The 20,247-nt window shown below is 40.6% G+C and overlaps 1 protein-coding gene across 4 annotated transcripts in view; it reads left to right on the forward strand.

Annotated features, from left to right (window-relative positions):
- Window positions 1-20,247, forward strand: part of SLF1 (SMC5/6 complex localization factor 1) — a 74,871-nt gene that overhangs the window by 880 nt on the left and 53,744 nt on the right. For 3 of the 4 annotated variants that reach the window (XR_013635789.1, XM_073344504.1, XM_073344506.2), the window contains exons 2-5: window positions 337-450; window positions 649-724; window positions 13,043-13,286; window positions 17,786-17,948. Coding sequence is in view for 3 of the 4 variants with exons in the window: in XM_073344504.1 (XP_073200605.1) it covers window positions 337-450; window positions 649-724; window positions 13,043-13,286; window positions 17,786-17,948 (597 nt within the window). In the remaining variant the exon portion in view is untranslated. Of the gene's footprint in view, window positions 1-336; window positions 451-648; window positions 725-13,042; window positions 13,287-17,785; window positions 17,949-20,247 lie in introns of those variants that run through there. The other variant, XM_073344507.1, reaches the window with a different exon arrangement.

Genomic DNA, 20,247 nt, shown 5'->3' on the forward strand with positions numbered 1-20,247 from the left:
CTAACTCTCTTCCTTGAGGTGGGTAGGCTGGCACACAAAGGTGCAGAGCTGGGAGCATCATGTAGGTGCTCAGCATTGTCTGGAACCTCTGCTTTAGGCTATTGTCTTTAGTGTACATTAATGCTACTTAGTAACAATTTTAAAATGGTCATTTTTGTAGTATCTCAAAGTAGCATTACTCTAATAGAATCATTTGCTTATAGAGCTATATTAAGTCTTTAATTTTATCCAAAAATGTGGAAGGAATAGAAAGTTCAAATACAAATTGTACAAACAATTTATGCATATATTTTCCTCCCCCTCCCCCGCCCAAAAAAACCCCACAACATTTTACAGATGGCGACTGCTGTCCAGAAACGGAGAATCCAACTAACTGGATTTAAGAAACAAGAAAAGGAGGCTATAGTTGAATTACTACTTACACTGGACTGTGTTTTTATTGATACTGAGGTAAGCATCTACCTTCGTTGTTTCTTTCATTAAATTCACAGAAGGAGCAAAAGGAAGCAGCAGATAAGATGGAAGTCTACAGATAAATAGGCTGGATGATGGTCTGTGCTATAAGCTAAAACTATAAGTCTGTGCTAGTAGTTAAAAAACTAAACAACCATTTTCAATTACACTTTTTTGTTTGTTTGTTTTTGTTAGCAATACAGAAATTGCACACATCTTATAGCAAAACAGCTTTCCAAGAGTGAAAAGTTCTTAGCAGCTTGTGCAGCAGGTGAGTAACAAATTGTGGTATCCTCTTTAACTGTATCAGTTAATGAACAAATAATATTATTAACCTTGTTTCATAATTGTTCTTATCTTTGCTGATAAACAAGACTTTTGCTCAAGCTTGGATTTGCTTCCTTTCAGCTTATCTCTTCCCTTTGTTTGACTAAAATCAGTAAGTCTGTTATCCCACAAAAAGATAATTGTTGGTTAAGGTAACAGTTAAGATTGAGAAGTCACAAGTTATTTATTAGAGAGAATAAAAAGTATTGGAATACTTGCTATTGGTAGCATACAATTCTGACGCTAAACTTCACACTAACATTCGCTCACAGACTGCAAACTTCTGCCTGCACAGCAACCCCTTATGGCCAAAAGAAAAACCCTTACCTCTGCCTTTTTTATTGGCTCTAGACCCCAATTTTAGTCCTTTGGTTTTTTTTTCATACTTATGGCCTGAATCTGAAAACCGTTACTCAAATATTTAAAGGTTTTCAAGATGAGACCTCTATATTGTAAGATGTTTTTGATGTAGGGCTTTCTGGAAGGGCTTTATGGTGTTTACAGACTGTTGTTATGGACATAAGTTTTGCAATGGCAATATATTGGTATGGTAACCATTTTGAGTATTATCATCTTTTCTTTTAATCATACTTGTGTCATATATATGCTGAAGCATATGTATTACTAATAATTATTTGTATTACCACAGTGTTTAGGGGCCCTACTCTAAACATTATACTAGGTACTGTACGAACACACAACAAAAAGATGGTCTGTACCCCAAGGGGCTTATGATCTAAGCATAGATAAGACAAACAGATGGGAGAGTTCAAGTAAACAATGAGAGGTACAGGTCAGCATGGTAGGCAGTGGACTTTGCACATTAGCAGCCTAACTTAAATTTTTCATAGGCCTCACTGCAACGGAGAATTTTGGGGAAAGATTTTAAGGTAAATAATGAGGTAGGTTTGCGAATATTTAAAGAGGGCAGCTCCCAATTATATGGGGCAGCATGGGAGAAAACATGAAAAAACAGGCAGTGGAACCTGGCATCATGGAATGATTGGAGGTGAGAGTTAACATGTCAACAGTGAATGAGAGAAAATAGGGTGGGGATAGGCCATGAGGGGCCGTTAAAGAGAATACAGGCAGCTTATGTTTGATTCAATAGAGAAGGGAAGCCAGTGAAGGGATTCAAAGAGAGGAACGACGTGGGTGAAGTGATGGGCTAGGAAAATCTTAGTATCCGCATTTTAAATGGATATGAGCAGGACATGATTGCATTTGTTCAGGCTAGAGAGTAGGGTGTTCCAGTAACTGAGACATGAGTGATAAGAGCTTGAAGGAGAGTTTTGACTGTGTGGATAGATGGGCCATATAGAAATACTATGCATAACAAATTGGTAAGATTTAGATGTAACCTGGATATGAAACCTAGAGAAAGGTTGGAGTCGAAGATGACACCCATGTTACAGGCCTGAATGACAGGAAGGGTGGTAGTGTTATCTACAATGATTGAGAAAGAAAGTAGGGGGAAAGGGAGATTAGAAGCTTTATTTTAGCCATGTTTAGCTTGAGCGGGCAGCTAGATATCCACAAGATCATCTCCAGGAGGCAGGTCATGGTTTTAGTTTGGACAGAATGGGACAGGTCTGGAGTTGAGAGGCAGATTTGTGAGTTTTCAGCATAAAGATAGTGGTTGAATTTGTGTTTGTGAATGAGATTACCCAGAGATAAAGTGCAGATGGAGAACAGAACAGAACCAAGGATGGAGCCCCCACATAAAGTTACAGGGTGGATGAGGATCCTCCCGAGGACATGCTGAAGGAGCGATTAGAGAACCAGGAGAGAAGAGAGTCACAGAAGCCAAGCAAGGACAAGATTTCAAGACTGTGTCAAAGGTAGCTGACAAGTCAAGGAGGACGAGGATGGAGTACTGGTTCTGAACTTTAGCTAGAAAGAGGGCATTAGAGATTTGGTAAGAACCATTTCAGTGAAATATAAGGGGCAGAAGCCAGATTGGAAAAGGTCTAGGACAGAACTGGAGGAGAGGCACTCCAGAAGGCAATTGTAGATAAGAGCATTCAATGAGTTTATAGATAGATGGGGAAGTAGTTATAGGCAAGTGGGGTTAAGGATATTGTGTTTGGAGTTTTTTTTGAGATGGGAGAGACTAAAGCATGCATGTATGCTGGAGTCATAGTTCAAGGCAACTACACTCATGTTTCTCTTCAGTGGTCCAGCAAGGACACCGTTCTCAGGCTGCCAGTTCCCCGGTCTGTCACCTTTCTTGGGTGGAGACCTCCCATCTCTCTCCCTTCTGACAAGGGTATCTCCAAGCTACACAGTTCCCTGCCTTCACTGTGTTGTTCCAGCACAGACAGGTTGTCCAAGGAATACCTATTTGTTTCTCTTCAGAGATGGTTAACGTGTAATTGCTACAGTTGTAAGTACCCCAGAGTTCTTTCTATGCAAGCCTACTTTAGAATAAAGGTAAAAAACTTTACAGATAGTGTACTGAAAACAAACAAGAAAAACCTTACATGTATGCTAATAAGCTTACCAGACATCTCAATCCTAACATGGATTCTGGCAGGAGCAATCCTTCAACCGCCTTCACTACCTAAAGGGATTCCTTGTGGTTACTAGTTCATCACAGCTGCAGCTCAGAACAAGTTCTTAGTCCAGTGGTTCTCAACCTGTGGTCTAATCAGCTCACATCTGTGGCCCAGGTGACATCCTCAGGGCCATACATGTAGTATATATATTTTGTGTGGATACGGCCCACATCAACACAGAGCTGCATATACTGCCCACGATGGTAAATAGGTTGAGACCCACTGCCTTAGTCTTATGAGACCTCAGTAGTCCCAGTGCTTCCAACCCTACCTTAAGGACTGGGGCCCTCCATGGACCAGGGTTCTTGTCCATTTGGTGGTTCAAGAAGGCCCATAGCCAGATTAAAACCAGGCTATTTATCCAAAAATCCTCTTTTTCTGTTGGTCCCTGGAGAATCCTGTCAGAATTAGTACATACACATAGCTCTGCAAGGGGGTGGCTTCAAAGAGATGATAACAGAAGGAAGCACATCCCCCCGCCCTCACTAGAGAAGGTACATACAATGCCACAATAACACATGCACAGTTGTTTTTTAATACAGTGTACCTCAAAGGTATTAACCTTAATTTGATCAGATTTAATTCATATAAAGTTAATCTTAATTCTGTAAGGTTTGTTTAGAATATTACAGGATATTGTCAGTCTGGCACAGTTTGAATTTGAAGACTGGTATAAGGCTAACAGGCTTATATACACAGATATGCTAAATCAGTATTTACTGATGATTGTAAAATTGCTCAGTTGTATTGGCATTTAAATGCCAGTGATAGACACCTTTGAAAATTCTAGCATCTAATGACAATTGGCTATATGTGGATAGACTCTGGTACCCCATGCAGAGCCTTATTGAAGTCAGGGCTATAGAATTTAGGTCCTGATCCTGCAGCAAGTTCCATGTCTGCAGAAGCAGACAAGGTTCTATTTGTGCTGGAATCCCTTGCAGGATTCTTGTTCCCTTGCACTCTTCTTGTTCTTCACTGATGACAGACTGCATCTGCTGGGATCATCTATCTCCTCGTTTGTGACAAAATCAAATCAGTGGATGTTAAGAATATGCTGTAACTTTTAATATTGAAAACTGTTTAGTTTCCTCTCCTCAGCTGTTCAACGGCCATGTTTCTGCTCCGTATAACAGGGTTGTAATCACCACCACATTAAACAATAAATATCCTGCCACCTAAACAGAGGCCGTTGAAGACACTGAATACCATTGACAAGACCGATTCAACATGTGACTACTTCAGTTATAGAACATCTTGCCGTCAACCAATTACCCAGATAGAGAACTCTTCACGCATTAGACGTCATTACCATCTACCTGCAGTATCAGCTGGTCATTTGTTTCCATTTTATAGGTACTTCTATTTATCACCAATGATCTTAAGTCCCATAGTTTCTGCATTAGCTGTAGTTGGTCAGTAGCGTCTTCAAATAAGGCAATATCATCTACATATTCAAGATCCTCAAATTTCACCCCTTCTACTCGGCCTCCATCAGCTTCGTTATCAGTTTATTAAAATACTAGATAATATGGGGGAGAGCGAGAGAACACGCATTCCTGGAATACTCCTGATTCTACTGAAAACCATTCTAATACAATCACTGACCCTCACACAACTAAATGTACCATGGTAGAGTTCCTCCAATAAGCATGCTACGTTGTCAGACATCCTATACTGACATAGCAGTACCCAGGGTGCATCATCTGATCGATGTACTGATTCAAAAAGTGGCTGCAAAAATCTCTGTAAACACAATGTTAACTTTCTTTTGCTGCTCCAGTCATTTTTCAGTGACATTCCACAAGGCAAATATAGCATGGATTTATTCCTTGGGGCATTCCGCACCAAAAATTAAAAATTCTGTGCACAATATTTTAAAATTCTGCAAAATTTTGCACTTTTTATTTGTCAAAATAACTCTACATAGTCATGCCAGTTTCAATTATTTTAGTAATTTATTTCAAAATACCTGTCAGCAAGTATGCCTGTAACAATACAGACACCCCCACAAATTCCCTGAGGAGCAGAGAGTTAAAGAAAACCCTATGACAAGCCAGTTCCTGTTTCTCTGCCCCGCCCCCACCCCCAACCCAGGGATCCAGAGTGAGAAAGATACTGATGCTCAGTCCCAGGCTTGCACAGAATTTCCTGCCTGCTGTCCTCTTCTTCCCTCAGGGCATGCTGGGAACTGCAGCTGCCAGGAACCCTCTAGCTCTCTCTCCTTCCTCCCAGCAGTTTTTTCTGTGTGAGCTGGGCTCTGATGGGTCCAGTGGCCCCTAGTGGCAGCTAGCAGCACAGCAGCCCATTTCTGGGGAGGGCAGAAATTCTGCACGCACATGTTAATTTCTGCAAAATTCTGCATTGTGCTGTGGCACAGAATTCCCCCAGGAGTAATGGATTGTAGATTAACCCGTACAGAGGCCATATTGGTTGTTTGTCATATTAGGGTTGAAACAATATTTCAATCTGTTCAGTAGTATGATCATAAACATCTTCCCTGGGACAGACAGCAGGGTTATTCCCCTATAATTTGCTCAAGTTTGAGCCTCTCCCTTTTTAAAGTAAGGGATGATGCAGCCCCTTTTCCAGTCTTCTGGAATGTTACCAGTTTCCCTAACTTTTAAAGAGATTATGAAGCCAGTGAACTAAATACAAACCTCCACTCTTTTTTAGCAGTTCTCCGGAAATTTTGTTGAGGTCAGATGCTTTAATTTCATAATTGTGTGACTGCAAATATCACTTCCTTTAATGTCACAGCCTGTTTTTTGCAAGGTTCATTTCTGGATTAAGTTTTAGTGTACATCTTGGAGGGGAGCTGTTGATTATTTAACAAAAATGTCCACACCAACTGTTATATTGTGCATCAATATCCTGGCAATATTTTCAATTTTTGTCCTTAATTCGCAGAAGTCACGGGAATGGACGGCCAGTTAGGACATTCAGAATCTCAAAGATGCGTTCCTGGTCATGTCTTGAAGGGTCTCTCAGTGCTCTGCATTATATTTTTCCACCATTGATTAGGGTCAGTCCAACAGGCCCTTCTAACTGCTCATTCAAGTTATTTCTTTTCTTCTGTTGTGCATTTCCTCTTCTCTTACATAAGAATGGCCATATTGGGTCAGACCAAAGGTCTCTTCGCTAACTCTCTTCTGATCTTCCAGTACATCCATTCTACACTGCATCTTTTTTTTTTTCTTTCCCATAGTTTGGTATCATCTGTAATCCAACACTGCTTTTTAATGCTCCTTAGTCCTAGTCATTCTCTAGCAGTCTCTGAAATAAAATCCCAAAATGAGGTCCACTATTCCTCTGTAGTAGACCACTAGTCATCCAATATAGAATATTTATTGGAAGTTGCTACTGCATAATTCTTATCAATCGTTTTGTCAGGAAGCTTATCAGCACTGAAGCATTTTGATGCAGTAGGTACCAGTCTCTGAAACTTGGTTCAGTGGAACATCATTGTTACTATTAGTAGTCAATCAGATTCTGGAGCTAGATCAGCACTTCTAAATATACTTACATCCAGGATGAGTTTAATTGGGTTTCTGAACTAGAACATGATCTAAGGTTGCATTGTTGCCAGACAGATATCAAAATGTACATTTATGGCAATTCCTGTGGCAGAACCAGGTAGCATTAAAAATAGTCCATGTGTTGAAGCAAATTCTAATGGACACGCACTATTATCTGATTTCTCTTACAATAAGATGTGTGGCCCCAGTACCAATTCAAATCTAGTTGTCTAATGACCAGTTCTTGTTTGTATTTCCTAAAATACAATATGATGTTGAAATGAAGTGCTTGATAAGTCTTCTAGCGTGGCATAAGAAGCATCTTTTACATCAGGCTTTACAGCAGTGGCTTTCATTCTGAAGACCAGTGATAATCTGAAACATTTGCTGTTCTAGAGAGAGTTGGCTGTCATGTAATGCTAGTTCCTCACTTCTACCTGACGTAAAATAAATGTTTTCCTAATATGCAACTATTGTAGATGCCATGGCATTTTTATGTTGTTGTGAAGAGGAGAGAAGTGGTCCATAAGACAACCTTTCTATTAAAATAGGGTTTATGCTAGGAAAAAGTTTTACCACACTTCATAGGAATCCTGGCAGTATTTTCCATTTTTGTCCTTAATTGACAGAAGTCATGGGAATGAATGTTCCGCTAGGACATTCAAAGTCTCAAAGATGCAATGCTGATCAAGTCTTTGAGGTTTCCTGAGGGATTTCTAACCAATTATTCCCTATCCCCAAATATTTTTCTCATGGATGCCAGGAAAATTACTATAAATGAGCTACGCAGTGGGGAAAGTGCAGTTTTCCCATGCTTGAGGGGTGGCCCAGACACATCAGCAGTCCTGTGTTGCTGTGCGACAGCATGAGAGTGTCTAGCTGATGCTGTCTGAGAACTTGGACAATATGAGAAGAGCTCTGAGCAGCCGTTCCGATAGGGAAATGGGTACAAACAGGACAGGTAAAACTGGGGAGAAAAGGGTCTTTTCTACAGCTGCCCCTGAGCTTTACCTTATTTAAAATATCCTCCTCTCATTGCCTTTAATAGGGCTAAAGCCAAGTTTCCTTCAGTAAAGGTGGTTGTGATTTCCCTACACTTTTTTTCATGTGGAAGTGTGGTTGCCCTGAGTAAAGAAGGCTGCCAACTCATTGTTTGTGGTGCGACTGAAACTAGGCTGCCCTCAATTCAGGGGCGGCCATCTTCCCTAGTTAGGATAAGGTAGTGTGGAGATCAGGAAGAGGCTAAGAGAGTGCGGAGGAAGCAGAGAGTGAAAATAGTAAGGGTGGATCTTGTAAAGGACAAGGAGGGAAATAACGGGGGCAACGAGGGGGTAGACACTGTGGAATATGAAGTGGGGAGGAAAAACTGGGTTGTGTAAGGAGAGAGATGTAGAAAGCAAAGAAGCAGGATAGTGCTCCTGGTGGAATTCTGCACCAAAAAATTAAAAATTCTGCACACAATATTTTAAAATTCTGCAAATTTTATTTGTTAAAATAATGCAGTATAATCCTGCTGGTTTCAATAATTCTGGTAATTTGTTTAAACTACAATACAATGGATGAAGAATGGGAGTGGGGAGCATTGGAGGAAATCCCCAACCCCCTTCTGTCTAATAGTAATGGAGCTAGTATTGACCCTTTAGTCAACAAATATATGCAGTCATACGCTCAGTGTTACATCATAGGCAACTGAAGTACAAGTGAGGGCTGGGGACTCAAACTTGCAATTTATATTGGCTACTAACAATCTCCAGAAAGGTCAGTAGCAAACAGTTCATGGAGCACATTTTGATTAAAAAAAAATTCAGTCCAAAAATATAAACCAGTTCTAATCAGTAAAGCACCATAAGCATTTATACGGCCACACTGTCCTTTACGATCAAGATCCTTTACACCACTCTGGCAATGTAAAGGAGCCTTAAAATTTTAACACTTTTTTATACTCCTTGGGAATTCACTAAGAACACTGGGAACAATTAACTAAGAAGGCAGGCTGTTACATTCTGCTCTGCCTGAGGGGACAGGGGCTGCCTCACGCCTACTTCCCCAGAAACACCCCAAAGCCCTGCCCGTCCATGCTGAGGGCGCCACAATAGCAAGCAAGAGGGACAGAGTATCTGTCTCTCTCTCACACATGACTTCCCTGCCTTCAGAAGTCATTTTTCTGCGGGGAAGCAAAGAAATCTGCGGGGGTCATGAATTCTGCGCATGCGCAGTGACACAGAATTTCCCTCCCGAGTAATGATAGCAATAAAGTATGGGGATGGACAGGGAAAGGATGGCAGCTACTCCACTCTAGGGCTTAGGAATGTTTTTTAAGTTCTCTCTCAGAAGCTAGCAGGGATACTCACATTTCACATGTGCTTGTCACATTAGATTTTGAGCATGAAAATAATCAGACTTAGGGTACAGGTGGCTTCCATCTAAAGATTAAAAAACTTGATGGGAAATGAAAACAAATCCCAGATTTTAATTCATCTTTCTTGACATGTGACTCATGATTTTAGACTATTGGGGATTGGCTGTAGTGCATCCATGCAGATGGCTCCCTCTCTGTGAGCACAGGGTCTTGATAAGTCTCTTAATGCTGGAAATCCTCATCCTTTCCCATCTCCACACCCTGGTTAAAATACATTGAAAACAGGGTGAGCAGCTCTCACCAACCAATTGAGCAGGAGCAGCTGCAAGGAAGTGCTCCTTGCATAAGCCAGGGAATGGAGAAGGAGCTTTCCCTGCTTTTAGCAGAAGAGGGGGAGCCACTCCCTCTCTTTAATCTCTGTGTGGCTCCCCTCAGATTCTTCCCCCTGAGGTAATAGTGTAAAGCAGGGGTGGGCAAAACATGGCCCATGCGCTGGATCTGGCCTGTCTAACATTTCTGTCCGGCCTGCCATGACTAACATTTCCATCTGGCCTCTTCTGCCCCCTTGCGATCTCTGATTCCGGGCTGCTAAAAGTCCCACGGTGCAGCCTGCACCTTGCACCCCCTCCCACACCCCAACCCCCTGCCCTAGGTCAGAACCCCCTCCTGCATCAAAACCCCCTCCCAGAGCCCACACCCCTCACCCTCTCCTGCACGCCAACACTCTGCACCAGCCTGGAGCACCTCCTCCATTAATATAGTAGAAATATGCAGCCCATGACAACTTATCAAAATACGTGGAGTGGCCCCCCTGCGAAAATTATTGTCCACCCCAGCATAAAGGGAACTCTGTCAGGGATATTTCAGGAAGATCTCTTGCACATCATACCTCTCCATGAGGCTTCTGTAGGTAAGGACACACCCCCCCCCCCCCCCCAAAAGGACAACTAAACCACCAAAACGGCAGGAAGAGACAAGGTGAAAATATCAGAAGGGTAGCTATATTAGTCTGTATCCACAAAAACAGTGAGGCGTCCAGTGGCACCTTTAGAGACTAACAGGTTTATTTGGGCATAAGCTTTCATGGGTAAAAAAAATCCACTACTTCAGATGCATGGAGTGACCATTACAGATGCAGGCATAAATATAGTGGCACATGAAGAGAAGGGAGTTACCTTACAAGTGGAGAACCAGTGTTGACAAGGCCAATTCAGTCAGGGTGGATGTCCACTCCCAATAATTCAGCAGGAGGTGTCAATACCAAGAGAGGGAAAATTGCTTTTGTAGTGAGCCAGCCACTCCCAGTCCCTATTCAAGTCAAATTAATGGTGTTAAGTTTGCAAATGAATTGTAGCATTGCAGTTTCTCTTTGAAGTCTGTTTTTGAAGTTTTTTGTTAAAGGATGGCTACTTTTAAATCTGTTATTGAATGTTCGGGGAGATTGAAGGGTTCTCCTACTGGCTTTTGTATGTTACCATTCCTGATGTCTGATTTGTGTTCATTTATTCTTTTATGTAGAGACTGTCTGGTTTGGCCAATGTACATGGCAGAGGGGCATTGCTGGTACATGATGGCATATATCACATTATTAGATGTGCAGATGAATGAGCCCCTAATAGTGTGGCCGATGTGGTTGGGTCTCCTGATGGTGTCCCAAGAGTAGATGTGGGAACAGGGTAGGCAACAGGGTTTGTTACAGGGATTGGTTCCTGGGTAGTGTTTCTGTGGTGAATATTTGCTTCAGGTTTGGGGGCTGTCTGTAATCGAGGACTGGACTGCCTCCCAACGTCTGAGAGAGTGAGGGATCGTTTTCCAGGATAGGTTGAAGATCGCTGATGTGCTGGAGAGGTTTTTAGTTGGGGGCTGTACGTGATGGCCAGTGGTGTTCTGTTATTTTCCTTGTTGGGCCTGTCCTGTAGTAGGTGATGTCTGGGTATCCGTCACACTCTGTCAGTCTGTTTCCTCACTTCCCCCGGTGGGTATTGTAGTTAATAATTCTTGATAAAGATCTTGTAGATCTTTGCCTCTGTCCGAGGGATTGGAGCAAATGCGGTTGTATCTTAGGGCTTGGCTGTAGACAATGGATCATGTGATTGTCCTGGATGGAAGCTAAGGCAACACAGAAGTAAAGGTGGCATGGTATAATATTGCCATCCTTGCTTCTGCTGGTGGGGCACTGCCTTCAGAACTGAGCACCGGGCCAAAAGCTCTGCTCTCTGGCCACCCAACTCTGAAGGCAGCACAGAAGGGTGGCAATACCACAACCCCCCTAAAATAACCTTGCAGCCCCCTGCAACTCTCTTTTGGGTCAGGACCCCCAATTTGAGAAAAGCTGGTCTCCCCCATTAAATCCCTATTGTATAGGGTAAAAGCACACAAAAGACCAGATTTCATGGTGGGACACTAGATTTCACGGTCCGTGATGTGTTTTTCATGGCTGTGAATTTGGTAGGGCCCTATCCATAAAGGATAAAGTGATGCAAAACTGCATTTTGGTCTTGTTACCACCACTAGTTCACATTGACACAATATATCTTCCAAAGAACACTAAGTATGATTCCCACCTTTTTAGTTTTACCCATAATCATTCCCTAGTAATGTCCAATATTGCTGAATATTGCCCTTAGGCACAGTTTTGGGGTTTTTTTGGTGTTGCGGGCGGGGAGGGAGACATGCATGTCCACCACCTTTTCTTGGTAAAACTGTAGTGAGTGTGGTTAGATTCAGTAGATTCTAATCCCCTTCAGTATTTGTCCTCACCCTGAGAGTTCCAGCAAGCATACCAATGTGGATGGATTTTTAATTACGTGGAACCTATTGAGTAGGAATTGGTGACAAAGGGTTTATTAAGCTATAGGTTATGTACAGAGCACCTTTGTGTCTTTCTATTAGATGTCCACAACCAGTGCTATCTCCTTTAGAAGTACCATCTGTGCTCTTGCACTGATGCATTTTACCAGTAACCCTGCTGTTCTGAGAAATTGATTAGGATCACACAGTTTCACTTAATGTATGCAGTAAGCAGTGTTTCAATACAAGAGGACCACAACTCCTGATCTGAACCTGAAAAGACAGACATTTAGAAAAGAGGGAGGATCTTTACATACAGAAAGAGGAGGTGAGGCCAACGGAGGGGAAAAGGATGTGGAAAGGAGTACTAGTCTAAAATTGTTTCCCCCTAATATTGGTATCCACTAAACTTACACAATTAGAAATGTCTAGACTTTCAGAGTTTAGGGATGAACTATGCTGTGCTTTTAGTATGCTAAAAATTTAGACAGTTTTGTTAGCTGGTGGTACCGGTATTTATGGCTTCAAATAAGAAACTAGCATGGGGTGCCTTTATTTGTACATCCAAACAGATTATTCATAAAGGTGATTTGACAGAGTTGTTGCATTTTCTCTGAGTTCACAGAATGTTCACAGTCAGGAAATCTATTTTTACAGTGTATTGTAAAACATCATATACGAATACTAAGGCTAAGTTGATACTGAGACAAAAGACACAGGAGCAAAATCTAGAGAGGCAAATTAATATCATGATTGTTCTTTTGTCTGGGATTATTTTATTCTGGAAGAGCTTGAGGATACTATGTCATTAGAAGAAAGCAAAACTACCATGTCCAGTGACTTTGCGCAATTCTGATGTTAAAATATTAGGAAAGGAGAACTTTGGAGTAGAAAGAAAAATTGTTCGAAATGTTACTTAAAGATGTACTGTGGTATTTGAATGAGAGAGCTTGAAGTTAATTTTATATTTGATCTTCATTTGCCATTTGTCTGTACAAAAAAAATCTTTTGAGGCTAACAGTTAATTTGCTTTCTAGGAAAGTGGATACTAACTAAGGACTACATAATTAATAGTGTTGAAAGTGGCAGATGGCTTGATGAAACAACTTACGAATGGGGATATAAAATTGAAAAAGGCTCCCATTATTCACCTCAAATGCAATCTGCACCTAAAAGATGGCGCGAAGAACTAACATGCTCTGGTGCTTTAGGGGCCTTCCACAGATGGAAAGTTATCCTCCTTGTGAAAGAAGGTGATAAACGAAGGGATTCTATCACAAGGTAGGATGATACTACTTAAAGTTGAAATAATGAATGATAAAGTAGTTGATATAGCTGAATTACATTGTTGTTCTCCCTCTCCCATCCCAATTAATTTGGTCCGCAACAACTCCCAGTGCTTTAGTCTGCATGGCATACTGTTCCACATATTTATAATAGTTGGAACAGTAAAAATTGCTGGTTTTTCTCTTCTAGTTTAGTTTCTTTTTACTTAGTACTATTACCACATTGTTAACTATAGCACTTATGGTTTTATGCATATTTTAAATTAATAGCCTAGGAAGACTTCCTCTGCCCCTGACCCTGATTTGTTCTTAGCTCATATGCTCAGAGTTCATGCATTCTTTTATTTTTCTGTGGTACTGAAATGAAATGTCCAGAATCATATTTCATTTGTGTAATGAAGCTTTCTTTGAGTTGTATGTTACAGTCTACTATGTATCTAGCATTTTGTTAACTTTGATAAATGTTTAGATATGAAAATACCATTAAACTGTTCCATTACTAACTGTTCCATTATTATTATTTTTAAAATAAGGGCATCTTGGTCTAGTTCCACGTTTTTCCCCTCACTATTTTTGGACCCCTCCTCCCCCAAAACTGTAATGCCTAAATGCTCATGTTGAACTTGGAGAGGCGGGATGTGTGATAAAAGGGCAAGGAATACAGTTAGATCTGTGGTGATCTTAGTCTATTGTGAAACTACCCCCCTTTTCTCTGGGATGGTAACTTGTCTTTTATTATATGAGAGTGGCAATCCTAGAGGAAAACAAGACTGTCTCATAGGTAAGAGTGAAATAATATGGTAAGTATGGTTCGACATATTGTAAAGCCACATTCTGACTGACTTGGGCCTTTTTTGTGTCACAGTCATGCAGCAGCTCCCTAGTGGTACACTGCTGCAGCCTCAGAACTGAAAAAACACAAAAACTTACTTGCATCATGGTAAATAGGGAAGATTCAAAAGGAAGGGGACAGAGATGATAAAGGAGTGGATGGGAGGAGAAGGGACTGAAGGAAAAAATGAGTTTAAAAGTGCTCCGTTGGCCTTTTGGGATCTCTAGCCACTTCTATCCCACTTTCTGTTTTAAAACAAACCTGGTCTTCTTTAATATTTTAAGACCTAGTTCTGAGATGCTGTCATAAATATAAAGGAAAGAGTAGCATAAAATCCCTCCTTGGCAGGTGTACTGAAGTGCCTTACCTGGAAGGGGTTAAATAGTTCAATAACCTAGTTGGCACCTGACCGGAAGGACCAATGAGAAAAGCAGATACTTTCAAATCTGTGGGTGGGGAGGATTTGTTTTTTGTTCTCTTTGTTGTTCCCTCTCTGGATGGAGGGAGAGACCAAGCAGGTACAACATCTTCTGAAAACATACTTGGAATGATCCATCTAAAATTACAGAAATTGTAAGGAAGGCAAGGAAATGCATTGGGTTATCTTTTGTTTTGGCTTGTGAGTTTTCCTATGCTACAAAGGTAGTTTTATTCCTGTTTTTGTCACTGTGAAGCTGAGTCCAGAGGGGAGTCCTCTGTGTTTTAAATCTTTTTATTACTCAGTAAAGTTACCTTCCATCCTGATTTTGCAGGTGTGATTCTTTTACTTTATAATAAAGTTCTTCTTTTAAGAACCTGATTGATTTTCAGTGTTCTAAAGACAAGGGTCTGGTCTGTGCTCACATTGCTAACCAATTAGTTGGTATATATTATTCTCAAACCTCCCCAGGAAAGGGGGTAGAGGGGCTTGAGGAGATATTTTGGGGGGAAATAGGGATTCCAAGTGACCCTTCCCTGAATTTTTGTGTAAAACACTTGGTGGTGGCAGCAATACCGTCCAGGGACAAGGAAAGCAATTTGTGCCTTGGGGAAGTTTTAACCTAAGCCTGTAGAATATAAGCTATGGGGGTCTTTCATGCGGGTCCCCACATCTGTACACCAGAGTTCAGAGTGGGGGGGAAACCCTGACAGATGCATATGTTTTAATAAAGTGAACTGAAAGTGGCCATTGGACCACATCCTGCTGCTGACAGGGCAGGTAGGCTTCTGAAGGATAGGAGTGAGTGAGAAGGATCTTAACACTTAAAAGTTATGATAAAGTTTCTAGTAAAATATAGGGCATAATACCTGCTCCTCATGTTTATTAAAGTATTTTTTTAAATTAAAAAAACCTCATTCCAATATCTAGTTAAGTCATTAGTGCATCAGGTGATTATTGTTGCACTACTTGGGTGGTTGAAGGAATTCTGCCTTCAGCCTCATGCCCCACAACTAATGATATATGTTAAAAGCTTTATGATCTGTACCTTCTTGTGACTTATTGCTATGTTATCAGGGTCTGCTAAAGACTCTCCGTTCCTTACACCAAGCAAGTTTGAGCTCAAGCATCTATTAGGTAGTCAACAAAGGCTCTGAGATTAAAGCCCCATTACACTAGGCCTAGGTGTAGACATGGTCCTGGCTTGAAAAGCTTATATTCTAAAAAGACAAACAATATAAAAGGGTTGTGGAGGAGATGCTATGCAATATTATATGCACATATACCTGTCATATTTGATTTTTTTTTTTTTCTCCAGGCTTAGGAGTAAGGAAGCAGGAAGAAATTAAGAGTAGGTCAGTACTCTTGTTGCAATTACAACACTTGGGCAGGCAGGGGGAAAGCAAATATGACTCGTATATGAGCATATAGAAAGAATCCTTGTAGGGATTTAAAGGAAGATAGGGTAATAGTCTGACATATCAGTTTGGAGAGTGATCACGGCTGCAGCTTTCATCCAAGTTATTTTCTAAAGCAGATTGAAATCCAACTTAATTTTATATTTGTAATCCATTGTCATTTAACAGCAGGTTCCTCTGTCAGATTAATCTCTATAGATCAAACAGTAGAGATCTGAAAATCCCAGCTCCTGCTCATATGAGACCAATGTAATTCCCCTGAAGACAAAACCAAATTTTTTCATTCTTATATGGCCTAAGCTCCTTACAGGTCTCATGTAGCTCTCTAAAACTACCTCAAGACAGGCTGTAATAACCACTAGTATTTTCTCCTCGAGGTCTTTTGATCCTCATATCAACATTAACCTAGGTTACTGCTAGACTGAAACTTCCTTTTCTTTTTCCTTGTAAGTAGGTAGTCAGCCTGCATCCAGAAATTGTGGGCTATGACCTCATTCCAAAAGAGAGAGAACCATTAACATCTAGTTTATTAAGTTGTATATGGTTTCTCCTTTCTTGGCAGGGGGAAACTGAGCTGTCCTGTGCCCTTCTCAAGCAAAATATGTTAAGTATTGCTTTAATGGCAGAGGATATAAACAAGCCAATTTCCTTCTTGTCAGGGAAAGTAAACAACCACTATTCCTGACCTGTGGCTTTACCATTCCACTACAAGTTATCATTGTTCCACTTCCTCTTTCTTTGTTGCTGTCCCAGCGAGACACAGCTGACTACCTCTCCTTTTAGCTTGCCAACTAAGGTGCTCTTTACAAAATGAGACAAGTTTTCTTCCCTCATCCTCAGTGTCTGGGTACATACATCCTGCAGCATTTCTGAAAGACATTCTGTTCTCTCGCTGGAATCTTAACCTGGTTCTGCAAATCCCTATTTGTTAAGAATGAAAATAACCTTTAATAGCAACTACATCAGCAAGACAAATGAACTGGGAGTTGTGTGCATCGGGGAATCTGTATTTTTTCCCAAGACATTACCATACAACAATCTGGGCATCCCTTTACTTATGCATAAAAGCACTGCAAGGCAGATATTTTGCTTTCTGAAAACATAGCTTTCAGTCAAGTGTCCTACAGGTGCCAGTAACTTTTAAAAAGGATTGATCTCTCTCTATCAGCTGTACATAACACTACTATTTGTTTGTTTTGTTCTCTTCTGCTTTTCTTCAATTATGACTAACTTAGCTTGTGTGCGAGAGAGAGCGAGATAAAAGTAGGTGATCTTTTCTTAGAAGTATAAATTGCAGCAGTATACCTTTTGAAGTTGTGTATGGGGAAACAATTACAGGTAGCAGGCCAGAAACATTAACTGAGCTGTCTGGGTATTACATTAGGTGTGACTAACTGTACTGCTGTGGAGTCATTCCTGCAGTGTAGGTATATCTTATGAAAGTTCCAATTTACAGGTAAGGAAAACAATTCCCCATTTTCAGTAAATCCCTCTTTATTTAGATAAAGATCCACTAATTCTCTTGAGCTGTATTGCAATAAACCATAGTTACTGTAATACTAACTTTGATCTTTATAAAAATGCACTTGTAGAAGCTTCCTAAAAGATGAAGAAAATTAGTATTCTCTTCTAAACTGAGAAGATAGTTCTATCTAGTTGGGTTACGTACTTATCTCAGGGCTCTGAAGTGCTCAGTTAGCCTGCTAAGGAAGGAAGTGTGACTTCATACCTGCCCATTTTCTGTTAATTTTGGGTGCATTGTAGCTTGTGAGCATTAAAAAATACTTTTAAAACAAATTTAAACTATTATTATTTATTTATTTAAGAGTTCTAGAAGCTGGAAAGGCAATTATATATCCACCACAAAAGGAAGTGAGAGCTGTTACTCATGTATTCACTGATAATAAAAGTGTCAGCATAGAGAGAGAGAAACATCTCTTTGAGGCTCCATATTATCCTGTGCAATACATAGGGGATTATCTTTTTGAGGTAAGTAAAATAAATATTTTTAACTGAAATTAATGCTTCATTAATAGTGGATTGTCAAAGTTGCAGTATGTTCTAATCAATAAACAAAAGCGAAAGGGATGCTGTCAACTTTTTTTAAAATGCACTAGTGTGTTTTTGTTTTTGATCACCTTTTAAATAGCATGTGCTAACTTTTGGGGGGGTTTTTAAGTGTCCTTGAGAAGATTGTGTGTAGCCAGGTTTTCTGTTCTGCTTTTGGTTGGGTCTGATAGCAGCACCACCAAGCACCCTCTTTCTCTGTGCACACACCTGCCTACTATCTCTTCAGTTGCTGCTTATTCACTGCTGTTACTTCTAAACATACTGTTAGAGCTACAGGTATACACTTTGAGCAGTTCATGAAAGCGATGCAACTGACAAAACAGTGAAACTAGCTATTCATAAAATGCCAAATGAAAACTATTTTTTCCCCTGTAATTGTTTTTCTAGTATCTAAGTACAAAAATATCAAATGGAAGTGGATTTTTTTCAAGTCTGACAATGTCTACTTAACTGCATTAAAACTGTACCTTCACGCTTCAAACATCAGTTTAGTAATTTACCTTCCCCACCCCCATGCATGAACTTATACTTACCCTGCATTTTCGTCCAGATCATATAACATTTTAGCATAATTTGTAAAGATTCAGAAACTTATTAAAGCAAAGGCAGATTGCCAGTGTTAATTTGGACCAGTGCCTAGTAATATTGTAGCAGTTATGAAACTGAAAAGGGACTCAAAATTTGTAGTTTCACAACTTCGTGTCTTGCTTTTCACTCAGCACTTTGCAAAGCTAAGTCTTTAGTACAGTTTTAGGAAAAAAAAAAGTGATGAATGTTCTACAATACTATGTGAAAGACCTGGGGCCGTGTCTGCACTACAGGAACTATATAATATGTTGGTATAACATGGTAGCGTAGACACAGCCTACAGCAAAAGAAAGGATTTTTCCATTATTGTAGGAGTATCACCTCCTTGAACAACAGTACTTAGGCTGGCAGAAGCATTTGGGGGTTAATTTAGTATGGCTACAGTGCTTAGGGGTATGGATTTTTCACACCTCTGAGTACCACAGCTCTTTTGACATACATTTTAATTATAGAGTAGGCCTTAGTCTGCTCTCAGTTTCTGCTCTGTAACCTTGGCCTAGGAATGTTTTCTAGAAAAGAAGTGAACATGGTACATTTGAATCTTGCTCCCATTGAGGCCAATGGTAGAACTCCCCTTTAATTTTGTTGTAGCTGGATACAGCCTGGACTCCTGCAGGGAGTGTTCCATGCTGACTTGGATTGATTCTGTAGTCCAATTAGGATCTGCCTTATTTGTCCCAAGGAGGAGTTAGTTATCCAGTCCTTTTAGGCCAGGGAAAATTGTGGCCGCAGCATGAGGCTTAGAGGAAGATGATATGTAAGGAAGAAAGGATGCAGAATATTTCCATGCTAGGAATCTAATGTGGTATTTATATGCAACCTTACAATGATAAACCAGCATGCTACAGAGAGAGATTTTATTAAGAGAACTTTCAAGTATCTAAGTGGTTATAAACTGTGACATATTTAGACTTTTGGCACCTTAGAGACTAACAAGGTGCCACAAGTCTTCCTTTTCTTTTTGCAGATACAGACTAACACGACTGCTACTCTGAAACCTATACTTAGATTTTGTCTGTTAGATCACAAATAAATAGAGGACTGGTGTAGGGAACAGACTCAGTTTAAAGGCCTTGTAAAGGAGAATTCTTTTTTAGTAGCCTATTCATATTCACTCTTTCAGAATAGCAGTGCCTGTTGGAGCACCCTTGCCCCCCTCCGGCATCTCCCCTCTCTGTCGCTGAACATTTTGATGGCAAGGCTATAAAAGGGGGTGCTGTACTTCAGGGGCTTCTGTTACTTCTAACTGTGACAGCAGATTGATCAGGAAACTCACTGGATCTTTCGGACCTGGCTTCATTGGAACGGGTTGGTCTCAGTACCACCTTAGCTATCTAGTTATCCAATCAGTCTAGTTAAGTTAGATCAACCAGTTAGATCAACTGGAACTGGCGTTCTTTGAGAATACTGCTGCATATTTACATTTTCCACCCTCCTTCCACAAATGAAGTGAAGACTCGGAGGAAGAGGGGATGTGAGGAGGTCATAGAAGGAACGGAGATTGCTGGAGCACAGCACTCCCTTCTATAGCCTCAGCCTTAGAACATTCAGGAACAGTGAGTGGTGAGGGAAGGGCATAAGAGCTACTAAAAGGTTCTGTGCATCCTAGGAGTGTGCATGTGAAGAAGTC

Source organism: Lepidochelys kempii, chromosome 5 (assembly GCF_965140285.1).
Source record: "Lepidochelys kempii isolate rLepKem1 chromosome 5, rLepKem1.hap1, whole genome shotgun sequence".
Classification (NCBI taxonomy): Eukaryota; Metazoa; Chordata; order Testudines; family Cheloniidae; genus Lepidochelys; species Lepidochelys kempii.